This window comes from Podarcis muralis, chromosome 5 (genome assembly GCF_964188315.1).
Source record: "Podarcis muralis chromosome 5, rPodMur119.hap1.1, whole genome shotgun sequence".
Lineage (NCBI taxonomy): Eukaryota > Metazoa > Chordata > Lepidosauria > Squamata > Lacertidae > Podarcis > Podarcis muralis.
The window spans coordinates 41,728,424-41,746,915 of NC_135659.1; the positions used below are offsets into that span (position 1 = coordinate 41,728,424).

The following is an 18,492-nucleotide window of genomic DNA, read 5'->3' on the forward strand; positions in this document are numbered from 1 at the left end:
GCAACTGATCTGGTTCCACCCTAAATCATACTTTTATTTTTTTAAATAAATATTTGTAAAGGGAATATGTGTATAAATTAATACTTTATTATACTTTTTGAGTTGTATCTTTTCCCTTTTGGTCCTTCCATGCATTATGGTTTAATTTTATTATTCTTATTCTGTGTGTGTGTGTGTGTGTGTGTGTGTGTGTTTGCACTCATGAAAGGAGTAAGTAATCAGTTGCTTTTATCTCAGGGGTGGGAGACCTCAGGCCCAGTGGCCAAATGTACCCCCTCCCCCCCAGTCTCTCAATCTGACCCTGGGGACTCTAACAAAACCACCTGCCCAGGCCACACCCCTTCTTCTCTGACACCCCCCCCAACCAACATCAGCTCTGCTCTGTGCCTTACTTGAGCCTTTCTGGCTGGCTGGCAACATGTCCTTGAATCATATGTGACAATTCTTCCCACTCATAAGGTTGGAGAAGATGGTGTAGGTACCTCTGACTTCTGTGTGGCTGGAAGGTAGCCTACGGGCTAAGCATCACACTGTCACTCCATCCACGTTTGCCCCTGGCCCCATCCATCACTGCCATGTGTTCCTCCACCCACCCAAAGGAATGAAATCCTTGGGTTGAAAAAGGTTTCACACCCCTGACTGAGCCTCACCTCCAGCTCCAGCACACCAGTTCAAAGCAAAACTCTTAAAGCAGTCTGAAACATTTTTATATATATTATCACATTTGTAGCCAATCCTCTTTTCAAAATTAAGACTCATATACACCTTCCTCACAGGATGAAACACATCTGAATAGAATTGCAATGCCCCTTTCTCTGTATGTCATAATTCTGAATCATATTCATTCTACACATTTTATTCCTTCCTTATTACTAAGTGGCCATTTTCCAAACAAAACGATGGTCTTGAGAAGGACAGCAAAGAGGAGGAATGGTAGTTATGGACTGACTTCTATTCAGTCAATGGGCATTCTCTTGCATATCTTATTAATTCCAACAGCCTGTCTCTCGATTGCTATATCAGTGGTTTGGCAGCGCTGTTTTCATTGTGAGTTTGTTACTTTTTTCTGCCCATTGCAGCTTTTATTTAATGGAGTGCATAACCTGGTTAATTTTTAACATGTGCTCTAGGCTAACATATTTTAACCAAGAGGCCAGTTTATTTTTTTAAAAAAATACCTCAAAACTGGAGGAGTGGGATGAAAGAAATGTTTCACAAGCTCTGGACATAGTTGTGGATTTGGATAAGTAATGTATAGACAGAATCCAGGCTTATATAACAATAATTCACTAACAATTAAATCATAGCAAGGCTTTATTACTTCCATACTACAGTTTTGGTTGATTGTCAATATATTCCCCCCCCCCCCATGTCCTTTAAACCTTTGGCACTCAGCATTTCCTATAATGAATGTTGCAAAAGGAAAAACAAACTGCATTGATGGGCATGAGTTTGTGACATAGCGAATTAGATGATTTAAAGGAGGAACTGCTTATATCTCCTACGGAAAACCCAAAGGCCTAAGACTTCCAGAGTTAAGCACACTCTTTCCTCCCCTCCCCTCATAGCTTTAATTTCTGTTAATACTCTTCGTAGCTATGTAGAAAGGTACTCTGATGAGTCTCACCCACATAAACACTAGTAAAACACTGGAATGTGACTAAATATCACGGCTACATACAACGTATTGTCTACAAACTTTACCTCTAGAAGTTCATCCTCCAACTGCAATAAACCAAGTTTGGCAATCGGACCATCAGGAGCTATTGAAGATATATAATGATGTCCTTCAAATGTATCCAGTTCCACCCCCAGTCTCATTGTGTGAATAGGTAGGAGCTGTTAAAAACAAAGCAGTGTGTGAGTAAGTAGCAGCTGTTAAAAAACCAAAATGTATGATATTTTATCAGCTTTTCCAGCAACTTGGATCTCTAGGGACAGGGCCTCTTGGGAACATGCTAGATGACAGAAGTCAATTGATAGATTTGGAGAACTGAGATTTAAATATCTCAAAACAAGGGTCATAGACTACACCTCTGCAGTGTTATCTATAGCTTCAGCAGTTTTATTGCTTAATGTCTAATGGCTGCATTCAGACATCACATTAAACTATGGTTCAGTGAAACGTGAGCCTCCACCTGGGTTTGCATGCCCGACCTTCCCCTCTCCTCCTCCCATGCAGCCAGAAGGAGGAGTTGACAAAATGTGGTTAATATTGTGAGATTCAAACAATCCAACTCTGGTTTCTGAAGGAGGTTTGTTTCAAATAACCATAATAAATGTTTCCCACAGCTCCAGGTTTGGACAAGATGGCAAAGTGGCAGAAAACCAAAAGCAGAAGCCAATGCCCATCACCTGAAAATCTCAGATGATCAAGAAAGTTATATGTTTATTTAGGCTGATGAGATGTAGCTGGTCAAATGAAATCCAGCAAAGCGAGTTGGCATTGGTCTGTCCTTTTGCAGATTGCATACTAACTTCGTGTAGCTTCTTACAGTAAGTCTACACTGCAGCCTGTGTTGCTCCCAGTTGGTAGTCAAGGTGAAGGTTTGATTTACAAAAAAATGTTTCTGGCTTGCATTCTTCAACAACTCCTGTCCTAGCAATCAATAAGCCAAGACATCGGCACAAAGCATTTCAAAGAGCAAAGCTCCTAAATACAGTACTTGACATTTAACCAATATATTTAATTCTGCACAGACTATCATTTGAAAAAGGAAGGACAGAATAGCTTCTTGGGACAAATTCACGTCCAGCACATAAAGAGACACACAAACCCGGAATTTGCTCAAATTTTCAAATATAGTAAGTTCTAAGTGGGTGGTTCACACCTATATCTATTTACACTCCCAGCGTGTTACAGAAATAGAAAAAGAACCTTTGAATATTTCTGTAGCTCAGCATCATCTGTGATTGGCATGTCCACAGTTGAAACCTAAAGATTAAAAAGGAGAGATTCCATGGGTACTCATTAAAGCATTATATTTATTTCAAAGTCAGTGGTCTAAACAAAGTAAGTGTACAACAGATGTAAAATAGATAAATCATAGCAATGCCCCTTTGTGGAGAGGAGAAAGAGTGCTGATTATTCTACATGTATATTACTAGGACAGTGGTGTATGGATACAGTTGTGCTGCTCCTATAAACATAAGAATATGACCCTACAGGTCTTTTTAATGGTTTGGGCACATCTGAAGGTGCAGCACTGCTAACACGAAACAGGTGTGGATCTAGTCAGCTCCTTGGATGAGGGACGACTAGGGACCCCATGTAAAATAAGGATATAATAACAATTTCTTTTAAACCACCTTGAAACAAACAATCATACCAGCAGTAATTCTGGAATGTCAATGCATTGCCAGCAGTGGTTGAAACTGAATTCACACACACTTTTACTTGAGAGCTTGCTTGCATAGAGATTAAATTGCATTAGAGCCTAAATGCACGGAGATTAAATGAGAGATATCACGGTGCGTTGTACTGTACACTTTGCTCATCAGACACTACTCCCCCCCCCCCCCAGCATCAGAAACAAAGGTGGGACAGGGCCTTTTCAGCTGTGCCACCAAAATCTGAAACAGCCTCTGAAGAGAGATGTCTGCTGGGACCTCTTGCTGCTCATTTTCAGACAAGACTATTTTACTTCAGAAATTTAGATATTAACAGCACTTTAACATTGTGCATTGTTTTAATAATCTGTAAAGTGCCCGGAATATTTGTAAGGCAGATATAATACTGATAATTAAATTAATGACGCCACTTCCTCATCAAGTAAAATAAGTTCTGGTATAGTTTCAAAAAGCTACTTACAACTCACTGTAAAACTACTGTCTGACTTCAGTCATGGGGTTAGGAAAATAATTGACTAGTTTCATATATATATTTAAAAAGGGCAGACAAAACCTGATTATCATGGGGTCACCTTAATTACTTTCAAAAAGTCCAATCAACTATAGAGCATTATTTATTGGAAGAGAAAGCTCTTAGTTGATCATTGAAATAAAAGGAGAAATATCTAGTGGATAGCTAGCAGCACTAAGAAATAGTTTGAATTGATCAGATGGGGTTAAGACAACTCCAATTCTTTATCGCCTGCACTGACAATCAATTTGCATCTCAGTTCAATTTGAAGTGCTTTTGACATTTAAAACCCTACATAGCCTTGGACTGCAATATTTTAAGAATTGCCTCCACACGTACGAATCTGCCTGACAGCCACGATTGGGGGAATTACGGAAGGGTGGTGGCAGAAAGGCCATGGACCTTTTAAATTGTGGTGCCAAGACAGCAACACCCTTCTAAAGGAAGATCATCTGGCACCATCAAACTCCCTGGCACTTTGGCAGACAATGCCATCACTCCTGCTGTGAAAAATATTCCCAGAGGTGCATTCTCCTACAGTCCCCTCTTGACTACATCACTAAAACAAAGCCTTCCCTTTACTAGTGAACATCTTCCGGTATCGCTCTTTGAACTTTGATTGCTGTTGTTGCATCTTCTATTGGTATATTTCACACCATTCACGTCTTTGGTAATAACATTTTACTCAACATTCTAAATGTTGTGTTTTGTTTACAAAAATGTTTTGTTTTGTTTGGGGGGTTGCTTTTTTTTAACTTGTAGCTAGAAATGCAGAAAATAATCACTCTCGTTAATTTGTAAAGAATATTAAACTTACACTAAATATATATCACAGAAACACAGAAACAAACGCATACCGTAACTTCAAAGTCAGGTCCCAGCAGTTTTTCCCACTTGGATTTTAATTTGTTTTCTGGCAATTCTGGAGCTTTCCCTAGATGCAACAATTAAAATTTAAGACCAGATCTTGAGAAATTCATCCCCCCCCCCCCATTGCACATTAATAAAGCACCAACATATCTATACCTACATCCATGTACAAGAAGAGTGTTACCCTGGGACAGCAGTGGGGAGGGGGCAATGCACTCCTAGCTTCCCAATGGTGTGCACTGATGCCGAGGGGGGGAGGGAGAAGGCAGCAGGGAGCTTTGCAGCTGCAAAAATAGCAGCAGGAGCACTGGATTGGCTCCACTGCCATTCCTGCTCCTGCCAAGGTCCCTGCAGTCTTGGCCCTCCCCAATCTGTGTAAGCAGCTGCGACATGCAGTTTTGGTAAGCCAGTAAGCTGGCCATTGCTAACCCTGCATACAGGAAAACTGTAGAATTCTGCCCTGTAGAGCAGAACATTGCAGGAGAACAAAGCATCACCCAATGCTGTTTGTTTTGCTTCAAAAGTAAGGACAGCAATTGTTGTGTCAATGAGACATGGGCGCTGCATTGTTTCGCTGCATCAATTGATCATTCTTGGCTGCTAAGTTCAGCTCAATTAACTTAGAAGGACCAGTTGACATTTATAAAAGCTGACTGGGCCATCATTCACTTGCAGCAACTCCTCATCAAGGACTACATCAACAGAATGCACTCACGAACTTTATACATTTGGCAGACGTAGCAACATACGGTTCTGGTTGCCTCACCTCAAAAAGGATATTGCATTGATGGGAAACGTGCAGAAAAGAGCAACAAGAATTACACTGGGAAACAATTTTTTTTCTTTCCATTTTCTGTTGCATGAGATTTTTCAACTATTCTTATATGTTCTTTCAATGCTGATTTCAAATCTGAAATTGATTTTCATGTATGTGCTATAGTTATCTTTCAACTTCCGACTTTTGCCAATATGTCATATTTACACTGGGGATAAGTGGATACTGACATGTTGATCTACCCTAACCACATGGTAATTATTGTTTTGCAAACTTAATTTTTATTTTTATAGTTTTGTAACCTAAATATTTGTATTTTTCAGATCAGACCATGGCTTCTTCAAGAACAAAACCAACTTCAGATATGAAATCAGCACGTCAAAATTAGGTTAGAACAACTGCAGGTATCAGTGCTACAAAAAAATTGTTTCCCAGTGTTATCAAGAGGTTGGAGCAAATCCATTTTGAGGAAAGGGGACTTTCAGGAGGGGGAAGGTACATAAGGGGAACATGGGGAAGGTGCATAAGGTTATGCATGGTACAGAGAAAATAGGCAGATAAACATTTTTCTTCCTCTCCCATAAAGCTAGAAGCTGTGCCATCCAATGAAGCAGAATGCTGTGAAATTCAGGGCACACGAAATAAAACCTCTTCACACAGCACATAGTTAAAAGTATAGAATTTGCTACTACAAGAGTGATGACCAGCAACTTGGATGGCTTTAAAAAAAGGACTGAACAAATTCATGGAAGAAGAGGCTAGCAACTGATGTATTCTACCTCCACTGTAAGAGGAAGTACCTCTGAATACCAGTTGCGGAGAATCCTAAAAGGGGAGAGCAGGGCTCTGTTCAGGTCCTGCTGGCAAGCTGGTCATAGGAATCTGACTGACCAGTGGCGTAGCATGGGTTGTCAGCACCCGGGGCAAGGCAAGTAATTTGCGCCCCCTAACCCCTGGATTTTAGCAGGGGGCAGAGAGCTGCGAGTGCGAGCGCACCCCCCCCCAGATGTTGCGCCCGGTGCGGCCGCCCCCCCCTGCACCCCCCACGCTACGCCACTGTGACTGACCACAGTGAGAACAGGGTGATGGACTAGGCAGGCCTAGAGTTCTTATTATAAAAGCCTTGCTTAGCTTAATCAGGCCAGTGAGCCATGTGAACTTCAGCTTCAGTTCTGAACCAGCCTTCCATGGGAACTTGGCTATCTTGACATTTATATCTTTTCAACTTTCTTACTTATGCAACCAGAGCGGTATTACAGCCATGTAAGACAATTTGACATGGCTAGACAACATAAAAATGGCTGGCTGCCCTGCATTTGACCCCAGCCAGAAGCTCAGCGTACTTATAAAAAGTTCCTTCCCTAAGTAATATTTAACTTGCAGAAGTCAAAAACTCCCACAGGCAGACAGAAAAGTTCAAGTAACAGTGGCACCAACAGGAGGATAAGTTTACCGCAAGCTATTTTATTTTATGGCTTATTTTGTTACCATTTGGGACAAGTAACAGGACATTACATATGAGCAGCACTCCATGTTCCTGAAATCCTAATGCATACTGCACTTACTTTAATGCTTTTCCATCTAAAACCACATGCATTATTTTGTTATTTATGTTTTTAAAACATACAATGTCACATTAAATAGAACTACTGCAGGAAAGATCTGTTTGAACAGAAAATCAGCCAGTCTTGTCTTGAGTCTTTAACTTAAGAGAATGGGTTTTGCTTTCATTAGAAACAGAGAACCACCACAGCCTGTCCGTGTATAGTGTTTAATGACATCCTAAGATATCAAGGTAGAAGTCATGTATTTGAAAGTAAATCCCACAGAACTCACTTCCAGGCAAAAACACACATAGGGATTGGATTGCATGCATTTCATCTTCACTGATAATCCTTCAAACATTTGAGCAAAGTGTCATTTTGTTGGACTTCCAAATGACACAGGCTAGTTTTACCTTTGCTACCTGGTAAGAATTTATTCAGATGCACTGAGCTTCTAAGACTCCATTGTGCCTTTTGCATGACCCTGAATGTCCAAGATAAATAAACAAAAGATCTCTGCAAGGCCACAGTGAAACTTAAGATTATTTCTTTTACTGAACTATATCAAGATTCTGTATCAAGAATCTTGCATGGGATTCATTTTTATGAAAGCAAGTTCCTTTGAAGGCAGTGTTATCTTTCCTACACAGCCCTATGTAAACTTTTGGAAGAACATGTGTGCAGTTTTATTAAATGAATTGTAAGCTAGCTGCCATTGAAGCTTTGTGTACACAACGCTCTGAAATATGGAAACATATAACTGAAGACATACGGTTGCAAAGTCTCTCCAGGTAAGCATCCTTAAATTGCACTCCTATCTACACTTGTGTGGCTTCATGTAGATCCTAATAAAGCATTGTCTGTAACACCAAGCCTTATGACATTGTAAGTCAATGCACATGGAGTTGAACTAGCGTCTCTTTCAACCACATTCTGAATATGGCCAGACAGGAGTTAAACCATTGGAACACCTGTCAAGACTCCCCAACCAGATGCTCTGAAATAATGGGGTCGGATAACTTTTCTGGACAACTTTTCTTGGGGTCATTCAGAGAAGCTGAGTGGTGCAAGATTCAGGACAGACAAATTGAAGTATTTCTTCACACAGCACATACTTAAACTTTGAAATTTGATCCCACAGGGTGTAGTAATTGCCACCAATTGGATGGCTTCAAAGGGATTTTAGACCTACAGGATCAGAGGCAAAGTGCAGTCTGTGGCACAATGGGTCAGTGCATCTGACTGTTAACCAGAAGGTTGGTGGTTCGAGCCCATCCAGGGACAGCTGTGGACAGGAATCCTGCATTGCAGGGGGTTGGACTAGATGATCCTTGGGGTCTCTCCCAATCTACAATTCTATCATTCTAACCAATGCATCATACTGATGCTCAGGTACTCGGCTAGAACCCAATAAAGGGTTTCATGCAAACATCATATTAAATTATATTTCACTGACTGTACCAACATCATTGTAGCTGTTAGGGCACACCACTGTTTAAATCTATTCAGGAATTTGAATTAAAGCTTAGCACAATCAGACCTAGAGAAAAAACACATTTTATAAAACACACTTTTTACATTAAGTTTGAAAGGCGTTTCCAGAGTTTAGACAGGGCATTAAATTAGGGGCGTTTTACTTTAGTGCTATTATAATTAAGTGCCTGTCAGCATTTCCAATATAAGTACCTATTTTTGGAATTTAATTTGGCCATTAAATTCTGCTCCAGGGTGAACTTTTATAGACAGTGTTTTAGTATCAACCATGTTTGAAATGAAATGACTGCTTTTAGCTCTCAAGCACGAAAGGTAAGTGAATATATTTACCAGTGTGAAAACACTTTTACATTCCTGTATCCTAAATGGCTTTTACCTTTCTGTAATAAAATAAAATTTTACGAAATGACAAGCCTACAGATGTAGAATCGCATGCCACAGACGACTTATTTTCTTTTAAAATCATTCCAATTAGCCTGTGAATGCCCCAATATGGTGAAAACTGACAAAGTCATCACAACTTGTCAGCTGCAGCAGAAAACAAGGGTTCCAGCAATTCTGTAACTGCAGCATAATGCGTCTCCTGTACAGATACAAAGCTTCAAAAACAATAGACCCAGTTTTTAATGTGCAACAACAAAAAATATCCTGCTGTTATTAGGCCAAATTAGGCTGCTACTAAAATTAATTGCTCAATATTCCCCTCTATTGACACTCATTTGTCCTACTACTACTTAAAGACCATATATGATATGGTTGGCAAACAGAAGGTTAGTGCAGCAAAAGTCTCCTCCAAAGATATATCACTTACCAACTGCATGTCGTTTTTGCTTCCTCTCGTTTTCAGAGTTGTCTTTTTGCTTTAGAAGTTCCTCGTTATCACTATCTATGGTAGTCTCAGTCTCCACGACACCAGCCAAGGATAAGGTTGGCATATTTGGCTGCACTGCAACTGTTCCAAAAGTTTCCAGTCAATTGCGTAATCCAAGGATCGTATGCAAGAAGTGTACTTATATAACCTTTTAGATAGCAAGCTTTCTCTACTCTACCTACCAAAATAGTAAAGAAATGGGCTTGTTCACCCCAAGAAGTTCTTAAAAGAGTAGAATTTATTCCAGAATTTATTCGAAATTATTTATTCCAGAATTTATTCGAAATTATTTATTCCAGAATTTATTCGAAATTATTTATTCCAGAATTTATTCAAAATTATTTATTCCAGAATTTATTCGAAATTATTTATTCCAGAATTTATTTGAAATTATTAGAATGCTTATGATTGAAAAGAAAAAAAATAACATTGTTGTAGGAAGATAAATGGTTCCACAGTAACCAGTACCTTATATTTAGCACAGTAAATATAGTTAGTTGGACCACATTATAGCATTTTGAGAGCTCTGTTGTTTATGTGTTAATTTCTGAAAGGCCCCAAAACTAACAGATTACCAATGATGTTCTCAGTACTGGAGTATGTTGCTTTTGTTGTTTATTACCTACCCTTCACTCCAAGGTACCAGAGCAAGTTACAATGTTAAAACACACTATTAAAACAGTTTAAAATAGCTTACAATCACAAAAGGTAGGTCCTAAAAACCCAAAAACGTCCAGTGTCAAAAGACAAGGTAAAGAGTTGGGTCTTCAGCATTTGCCGGAAGTTATACAATAAAGCTACCAGATTAACCTTTGTGGGGAACAAGTTCCGCCACACAGAACGCCTTCTCCTGAACCACCACCACCTGAGCTTCTGAGGGCAGAGCAAATACCAAGAGGGCCCCACCACACAGCCAATCTTAGCACCTGAAGGGCTCTGTAGAGAATGAGACTTTCAGGTTTGTAGGGCCCCGAGTTGTTTAGGGCTTTAAATACTCCTAGCCCCTGAGGGCACCTGAGTCTCCAAGTGATAGAGCTGAATCCATGAGCATCTCCCAAGCTGCAAACTTGGCTCCTTCAAAGGCAGGCTGCCTCCATACCTCCTGGACACAAGAACTTGGGACACAAAGCACCCCTTTAATTTCAGGATTCAGTTTCAGGTTATTGGCCCACATCCAGCCTACCACTACCTCCAAGCACAAGTGGGTTGTTATTGATGTTTCTTTTTGTTTGTTTGTTTGTTATGAAAAAATAAAGTTGTGTGTGTGTATAAACTGGCATAATATGATCTGAGTTACTGCTGCAATCTGTAGTAACCGTGGTTACCCTGAAGCGAAGTCCCACATAAAACCTTTAAGAATGTACTCAGAAGAGTGGAAGAACATGACCAGGGTGAACTGGTTCTGCAGGAATGACCAGTCATGTAAATAAATAAGACTGTACCACCAGTACAAAAATGCCAAGGTGTTCAGTGAAATAAATGCCAAGGGATTTGCATTGGCTTAGAAGAACATTAGGTATAGTTAAAGAAGAGCTTTACCTCTGCCTAAGCCTTTTTCTGAAGAGAAAGCAGGAAACAACGGTTTCTTTCGAAGCAACGCCAGGTGTACAATCGGGCCTGTATTTCGCAATGCCTCCACCACCTCTTGGTTGGTATAATTCTGAATGTTGATCCCATCGACCTAATACATAGACATGTATGACACATACAATTGGTTTCTAAATGGAAATCCATGTCAGAAAGCAAGTTGCTTGAATGATAACACCAGTTTTAAGGCTAATTACAGGGCATTTCTAAAATCCGAAGATGAGCCTGATTGCTCACATTAAATAACATGACTTAAGCTCAACAGGGCTCCCTATCAACCCAGGCACGAAAAAGCAATTTATTTGCTTATTTATTAAATTTATTTACCACCCTTCATCACAGGGCAGTTCACAACATAACACAACACAAATTGGTCAGTTGCGAGACTGTGTGCATGAGTGAACACATTCTCAGATTATATGGGATCCTTGCAACTAAGAGTTCTGGATTTTTTAAATAAAAGTACAGTGGTACCTCGGGTTACATACGCTTCGGGTTACATGCGCTTCAGGTTACAGACTCCATTAACCCAGAAATTGTACCTCGGGTTAAGAACTTTGCTTCAGGATGGAAACAGATATCGTGCTGCGACAGCGCAGCGGCAGCAGGAGGCCCCATTAGCTAAAGTGGTGCTTCAGGTTAAGAACAGTTTCAGGTTAAGAACGGACTTCCGGAACGAATTAAGTACTTAACCTGAGGTACCACTGTACACAGGCAAGGGAGAAGTTGACATCTGTCAGCTTCCCATCTATCTGCATTCCTCTACACCATACTCTATAGCATTTCCCAGAGTCCTTCAACCCCCAGATTAGACTTTCAGGAAACGGCAGTGGAAAGAGGGAGGCAAAAAAAAAAGGTACCTTTCTATAAATATGCGTTCTGTTCCTTTCACAGAAGGAACGTGAGGATCCAAGCCATTATCCTATACTATCACACACACTGCATTTTCTGCAGAGGTGAACTTGCGGTCAGTGGTCATGCCATTTGTATGCAGCTGCAGCCACCAGGGAGTGGTGGGAGGGAGCTGCATGTGACTGATGCAGTCATGTGGACAGCACAGACTACATAGGTCTTGAATGTACTTTGCTGGCAGGGAAGCTTTACATAAGGGAAAAGTCACTCGCATTTGATGGACGGCATGTGAAGGGGATTCTCAGCCAGCAAATAATCTGGAACAGATTATTTTATGCCTAACATTCTCAGATCTTACACCAGTAATGTTTTGCAAAGTATGATTCTACAGCCTGCAAAAATAAGACTTAAACTTACAGCAATAATTCTGTCATGGACTTTTATTTGACCGCTGTGTTCCGCAGCACTGTCAGGTATTATGTTTTTGACAAAAATCCCTGAAGATTCTGCTTAAAGAAAAGAAAAAGAACACTGTTACTTGTTAATTCTGCATTTAGAATGCGTTGAAATTTTACAGATTCCAGGAAAGAGTCCATTTTGTGGGCTTTCTGTAGCAAAAGAGAAAATGTCATATAACTCACCTGTATCAGAAACTCCTGAATAGCCAACAATTGTTATACCAAGACTCTGTCCATCCTTCTTAGTCAACTGAACTTCATGAATTTCATTTTCCTAGGAAATAAAAGCATGTTTTGAAGCTTGAAGTTTTAGATTATAAACATCTGTATTAAGCACTTCTCCAGCTTCTGCCATGAATTCCCATAACTCATCTCCCAACTGGATGCTTCTTCGGTCCCAGAATCCAAGGGCAATATGCTTTTGCAATCTCAGTCCACAAGAGGTTTGCTATTTTCATAGCTTCAGTACTGAAATGAATTCTTCTAAAGTGTTCCTGTTGCTCCTACCAGTGGCTGCAGCAGATTGTCAAAGGAGTGGGACTTAGCTCAGGCCTATGCAATAGTCAAAGGATCCAATACTCTTCCAGGTTTTTAAGGAGCCATGATAAATTCTGACATTTGCTTTTCGCACAGGAGTAATTTCAAATATGCAATTCGCCAACGGGAAATTGAGGTGGCGAACGCAGTAAGGCATTTTGCCACCGTAGAAAGGCACATGAGTTTGTCCAAAGTAGGATACAAAAGGTGAAAATAGCTGTCAAAGAGTGGTTACGTAAATATATGGGACAATATGATTTGATTTAATGGATAAGCAAGAATGTGATATGTCCAAGATGAAGTGAGGGCAAAGATGGAAGAAAATAATCAACCGCAAGGCCACACTGCCACTAATAGCTTAGAACAAAGTGATAGTGCAATTCAATTAAAGTAGTTAGATATCTTCTAACTAATCATATATGTAAGGTCCTGGTACTAGGAAACGTCCAACATGTTGATCCAGAAGACTATCTCAAGGCTACAGCAGCATGGGCACAAAGTCAAGAAGTTATTGATGCCTCTTCCTCCTCCCCTGGCAGTAAAAATGCAATAAAATGGATGGCGTACAAATTTGCTGCCTGACATGACATCCCAAACCAGCTGCCTCACCCTGGCTCCCTTGAACTTCTCAGTCCACGCCAGAAAGCAATCATATTGCATCAAGAGGCTGAAGTCTCAACAAACTCCATCTCTAGCAAGCAACGGAGTTCCTTGAGGTTAAGGTGATTAAGGCAGAGGAATGGCACTAAGGGCCGAGATTACACCTTCTCTCCTCTCATCTGAATAATGTTTCAGATAATAATAATAATTCTCCAGAGGCATCATTAGACTTAAAATGCATTTGGAATCAGAGTACAAAAACTGAAATCACCTCAGCCAGGGCCATCCCCAATATACCAGTATTTTACAGCCCTAAATGGAGCAACAAATGCTTCTTCCCATGGTACCCAAGGCCAACCAGCCAATCTATTTTGGCACCTAAGGCAGCAAACCCCACACGCAGCTTTCCCCATCCCTGACAGTAAAAATCGTCATAATAATGAATGGACAATTAAATAGCAATTTGCTGTCCCTTTCATGACTCCCCAAAGCAGTGGCCTGCTATCTCATTCTGTCTAACTGTAGGGCAGCAGGGCCCACAATACAAACCCATGCTTCTAAGAGCCATGTCCCCAAATATCTCACTGTAGTAGTTGAGAAGGAACAGAAGCAGCAGCAGTTAAAAAACCACACCACAGGGCAGGAGAGAGATCTCTGAAAATATTCCACGCCTAAAAAGCACAGTGGCAACAGATGGAATACGAGCACAGCTTTGCTTACATTTCAAGACCTCCTGCATACTTTGAGTAGCATTAGTTTATTTTAATTACTCAAAACTGAGAAGGGCTTTTGTTTAAACAAAACACTTTAATGTGACAAAAATTAAAGATTTGTTAAAACCATATTTGTAAGATGCATTTTTAGCAGCAAATGTATTAGTGTAGGCTACAAGGACTCTAGCACATCATTACATTACCCCTGGAACTTAAAACAGAGGGCTGTGTCAAGTGCCAAACCTCCTTTTGGATAAATTTCTAAATAAAGGGCTGGATCCAGACTTTATCGTGCTTAGATTAGACCCACTGAAATCAATGGGACACCAGTCCTACATCAGTCATGAGTAACTTAGGCCCCATTTCTTTTAATGGGTCTACTCTCTAAGCATTATGACTAAGTTTGGATCTACTCCTAAAGTCTGAATACCATCTTTTGCATTGTTTTTGGTAGGTGAGGTTAAGCAGCTCTGTTGGGGGACTGTCAATAGGGGTTAGATCAGTGGTTCCCAGCCTTTTTTTGGCCATGCCCACCTAAGCATCTCTAAAATCCTGATGCCCCCTTCCTGTGACATATAATTCTCATTATTCAAAAAGGGAACTCCTATCCACATGGAGGAAGCCTAAAAGGCCATTCACTGTTAATAACTCATTCTCGAATTGCCCCCCCTTAAGAATCAAATTGCCCCCCTGTGGGGCGTGTGCCCCACATTGGGAAACATGGGGTTAGATGAATTTAATTAAGTAGTCTGATTTTTAACATTTTGTTAACTTTCCCAAACCTTTAGATAGGCTATAAACCAAATATGTAAGAAGGGTCATATTTCACACACCCCCATGTATACACCTATATTACATAGGTCACAAGTATAATGAGCTATTCAGGTAGAACAGATTATCCCGCCTACTTCAGTCATCACAAATAGGTTTATAAGATTAACAACTACAAAAGATGAGGCTATTAAATAAAAGGGAACCTTAACAATACTTTAAAGAACATTAAACCTGAGAGAATAAGGATTTTGCCCAACAAATATAAAACAGCCGCTATCAGGGCTAGGTGAGCCTCTCAGGGGAAGGCCTTCCCTAACAAGGGCATCCAAAAATCATGTCCAGTTGAGGCAGAAGGAACAACTCTAGAAAATGAAGGGAGCTCAGCTATAGGGAGGTAGTAAATAATCTTCTGCTCTGTGATAGCAAGAGAGTCTGTGAATTTCTACATTGAAGGTGAATGATGGTGGAGGTGGTAGTGACTGTTTTTGGAACATTTGCTGAGATGCACCTTGAGGGGGGCAATTATAGCCTTGAAATCTTGCGATCTATACAGAGTTTTCAATCGTGTATTTGCTGCAGAATGCAACTCGTGGAAGAACTGCAAAGCACGAAGATACTCACCGTTCCAAATCGCCTGTCGTGAAAAGGAGACAGCATACCAACAGGCTGGGCTACAGGGGTCGGCGGTGTCACCGTTACTTCACACGTGGGGTCTCTTGCAACAACCATCTTGACACGGTTCCCGCAGTTTCGCAACACTTGAGCCACTTGTTCACTACTCATTCCTTGCACGTTTGTCCCACCAATTTCCAAGATGTGGTCACCAGTTCTGAGTCTGCCATCCTTTGAGTAGCAAACATGGCTTTACTTTTGCATAGTTTTAAGATTTGCAACCAAAGTATAATTAGGCACTGCCAAACTATAACTGCATATCCCGCCCCCCCCCCCAACATGCCTCCAGACCGTGCAAAATGCTATCAAATGAAACAATGCAGCACCAAATGCTACTTTGAAAAGAAAAAGCCAAATATTAAATATCCAATTTCTTTAAAACCTACTGTACCATCAGCCACTTCTTTGGTTATTTCATAAGGGCAAGGGGGCGGGAATTAAGAAACTACTACAGAAAAATATTTGTAGTTTTGCGACTTCCTATAGAAACTGGTCTATTAAACAGAAAAGCAAATGGAGGGGTTTGGATTTAGTGCTCCTAGAAAAAAGTATCTTAAATGCCACACGCACATTGCAAGACCATTTATTTTTAAGTAATTCTACATACTTTCTACCAAACTATATTTACAAGCAAGATCACTCTCGGGAAAAGTAAATAAATTATAGGAGTGAGTCTTAAACCATCATTTTTTTGCGAGTAAAACATTTCAGATAATGTCTCAAGACAAAGCACCAAACACAAGTCCATAAACCGCCAGACATGCATGGAGAATTTGACAGAAAAAATCAGATACGCTTCCCCTCATAAGTGAACATTCTGGCTTCTGCAAAGGTTCATAATTCAAATTTAGTGGATATGTCATTTTTCAGACTTTACATGGACTAACAACCATCCACACACGAGCTCCAGAACACCAGAAGAGCTGCTCAGACAAGTTTAGAGTGGTTACTTCTGCAAGATGGATGCATGCAAGATTTCTTTTTGTCACAGAAGTAGCTGGTGTGATCTTCCATGAGCCGGTCCTCTGCTATTACACTGCCCATGTGGAACAGGTTGTTTGTGTGAGCAGCTATTTGCCAAAGTAAACTCCCCAAGCAAACAATGTCTCAATATCAGTGCTGGCTCTTCCAGTCAATGGCCTTTTTTCATGTCAAGGCAAGACACAGTATGGCTTCCTGGGACCGTGCTGGCTTCCACTAAGGAGCTCACACCTGCTTTGTTCCTCTCTGGGGGCTTCTTAGCGCAGCATGGAACAGCAGCTAAGCCACAGTTTTTCTTAGCATGTTGTCTGAACCTGGGATTGTTACTCAGGTCTCTCCTCCGTAACCACAGGACAAACCTTGGCTACAAATCATGGGTAAGAAAGAGAGACCTTAACCACAAACACTGGTTCAGATGACACACTAAGCCAAACTTTGGCTTGGCTGGCTGGCTGAGGTAAAAAGTCCACAAACGAGCAAAGAAAGTGCAATCCTCTCCTTGGGAGTCAACATGTTCACCCTATGCCAGGGTTTGGCTTAGCGTTACGTGTGGATGTGGCCATTATCTCTTCCTCCTTTTCTTTCCAAATTTAACACAATTACTCTCCTTTTTGTACTGTACCCCTATTCTTAGTCACTCAAGACTGCTGCAAATTAAGACAGTATGACATATGCTTTTGGATGCCAAAACATTTTGTTCCTTACAGCAAAACAGGTGTTCCAAAGGCGCAAGAGAAAAGCATTCATTATAACAGACAGTTTTGTAGAGGGGGCAGAACAGCCAACTTTTAAAATTTCAACTCTTCAAGTCTCCCAACTTTCATTTATATTATGAATTGGAACACATCCTATAATCTGTCTCTTTTCCGTACATTAATATTAATAAAATGAAACAGAGCCCTCTTTGTATCCACAAGGTTAGAGGCAGCAAGTTTTAGTCAAAGTTGCATTGAAACACCAACCCCAAAAGGTGTAGCATCCTTTAGTGCCAGCTGATGGACATGGAAGCACAAGAGGTTCATAATTTCTAAAAAAATAGGGTCTCAATTCCTATCAAGAGTGCACAGTCAGCTGACTCCAAAACCCACAGCCTGTAAAGCAACTTGGGTTGTTGCATGAAGATTCACAACTCTTTGATCATGTAGGTATCTTCCTGGCATGATCAAGCTACAGGTGGAAACACTAACAACTGCCCTGGACTAGAGCCAGGGAGACCTGTATCCTATTTTTTGCCTGATCTACCTCACAGGGTTGTTGTGAAGATAAAAATGGGAGATGCAGGAAACTATGTAAGCCACTAAAATTACTGAAATTTTCATGTCATAATTAAATAGTATTCCTATTTGAACTCATACTTATTATTCTGGGAATCTCAAGCATGAATGCTCCAGCTTTGCAAAGTCCGGAGAGTTGTATTAGTTCCCTAGGCACCAAAACAAATATGATTCGTTTATAGACTTTCTTGCTGCATTCACAAACAACACCAAAACTTAGTTTTGAACAACTGGTAAGCCTCGGCCGCACACATTCACAGCAATATCCCAACCAATTTCCAGTTTCTCAGTAAACTATTGTGTTGTGTGCTGTGTGCAAATATAGCAAATTAGGTTGATAGAATCAAAATCTGATTGGCTAGGAAACTTCTGTGAATAGAAGGTGAGGGATAGTTATATTTATATTGTAAACCACCCTGTTATCTTTGAAGGGTGGTATAGAAATTTAATAGGGACGCGGGTGGCGCTGTGGGTAAAAGCCTCAGCGCCTAGGGCTTGCCGATCAAAAGGTCGGCGGTTCGAATCCCCGTGGCGGGGTGCGCTCCCGTTGTTCGGTCCCAGCGCCTGCCAACCTAGCAGTTCGAAAGCACTCTTGGGTGCAAGTAGATAAATAGGGACCGCTTACTAG

The 18,492-nt window shown here is 40.7% G+C and overlaps 1 protein-coding gene across 12 annotated transcripts in view; it reads right to left on the reverse strand.

Moving 5' to 3' along the window:
• PATJ (PATJ crumbs cell polarity complex component) overlaps nt 1–18,492 on the reverse strand; it is a 150,872-nt gene that overhangs the window by 125,862 nt on the left and 6,518 nt on the right. For 11 of the 12 annotated variants that reach the window (XM_077928678.1, XM_077928676.1, XM_077928675.1 and 8 more), the window contains exons 8-15: nt 15,559–15,780; nt 12,497–12,587; nt 12,273–12,364; nt 10,956–11,097; nt 9,357–9,497; nt 4,720–4,796; nt 2,879–2,935; nt 1,705–1,839 (exon numbers count right to left, since the gene is read on the reverse strand). In XM_077928678.1, coding sequence (XP_077784804.1) covers nt 1,705–1,839; nt 2,879–2,935; nt 4,720–4,796; nt 9,357–9,497; nt 10,956–11,097; nt 12,273–12,364; nt 12,497–12,587; nt 15,559–15,780 — 957 coding nt within the window. The remainder of the gene's footprint in view (nt 1–1,704; nt 1,840–2,878; nt 2,936–4,719; nt 4,797–9,356; nt 9,498–10,955; nt 11,098–12,272; nt 12,365–12,496; nt 12,588–15,558; nt 15,781–18,492) is intronic. The other variant, XM_077928670.1, reaches the window with a different exon arrangement.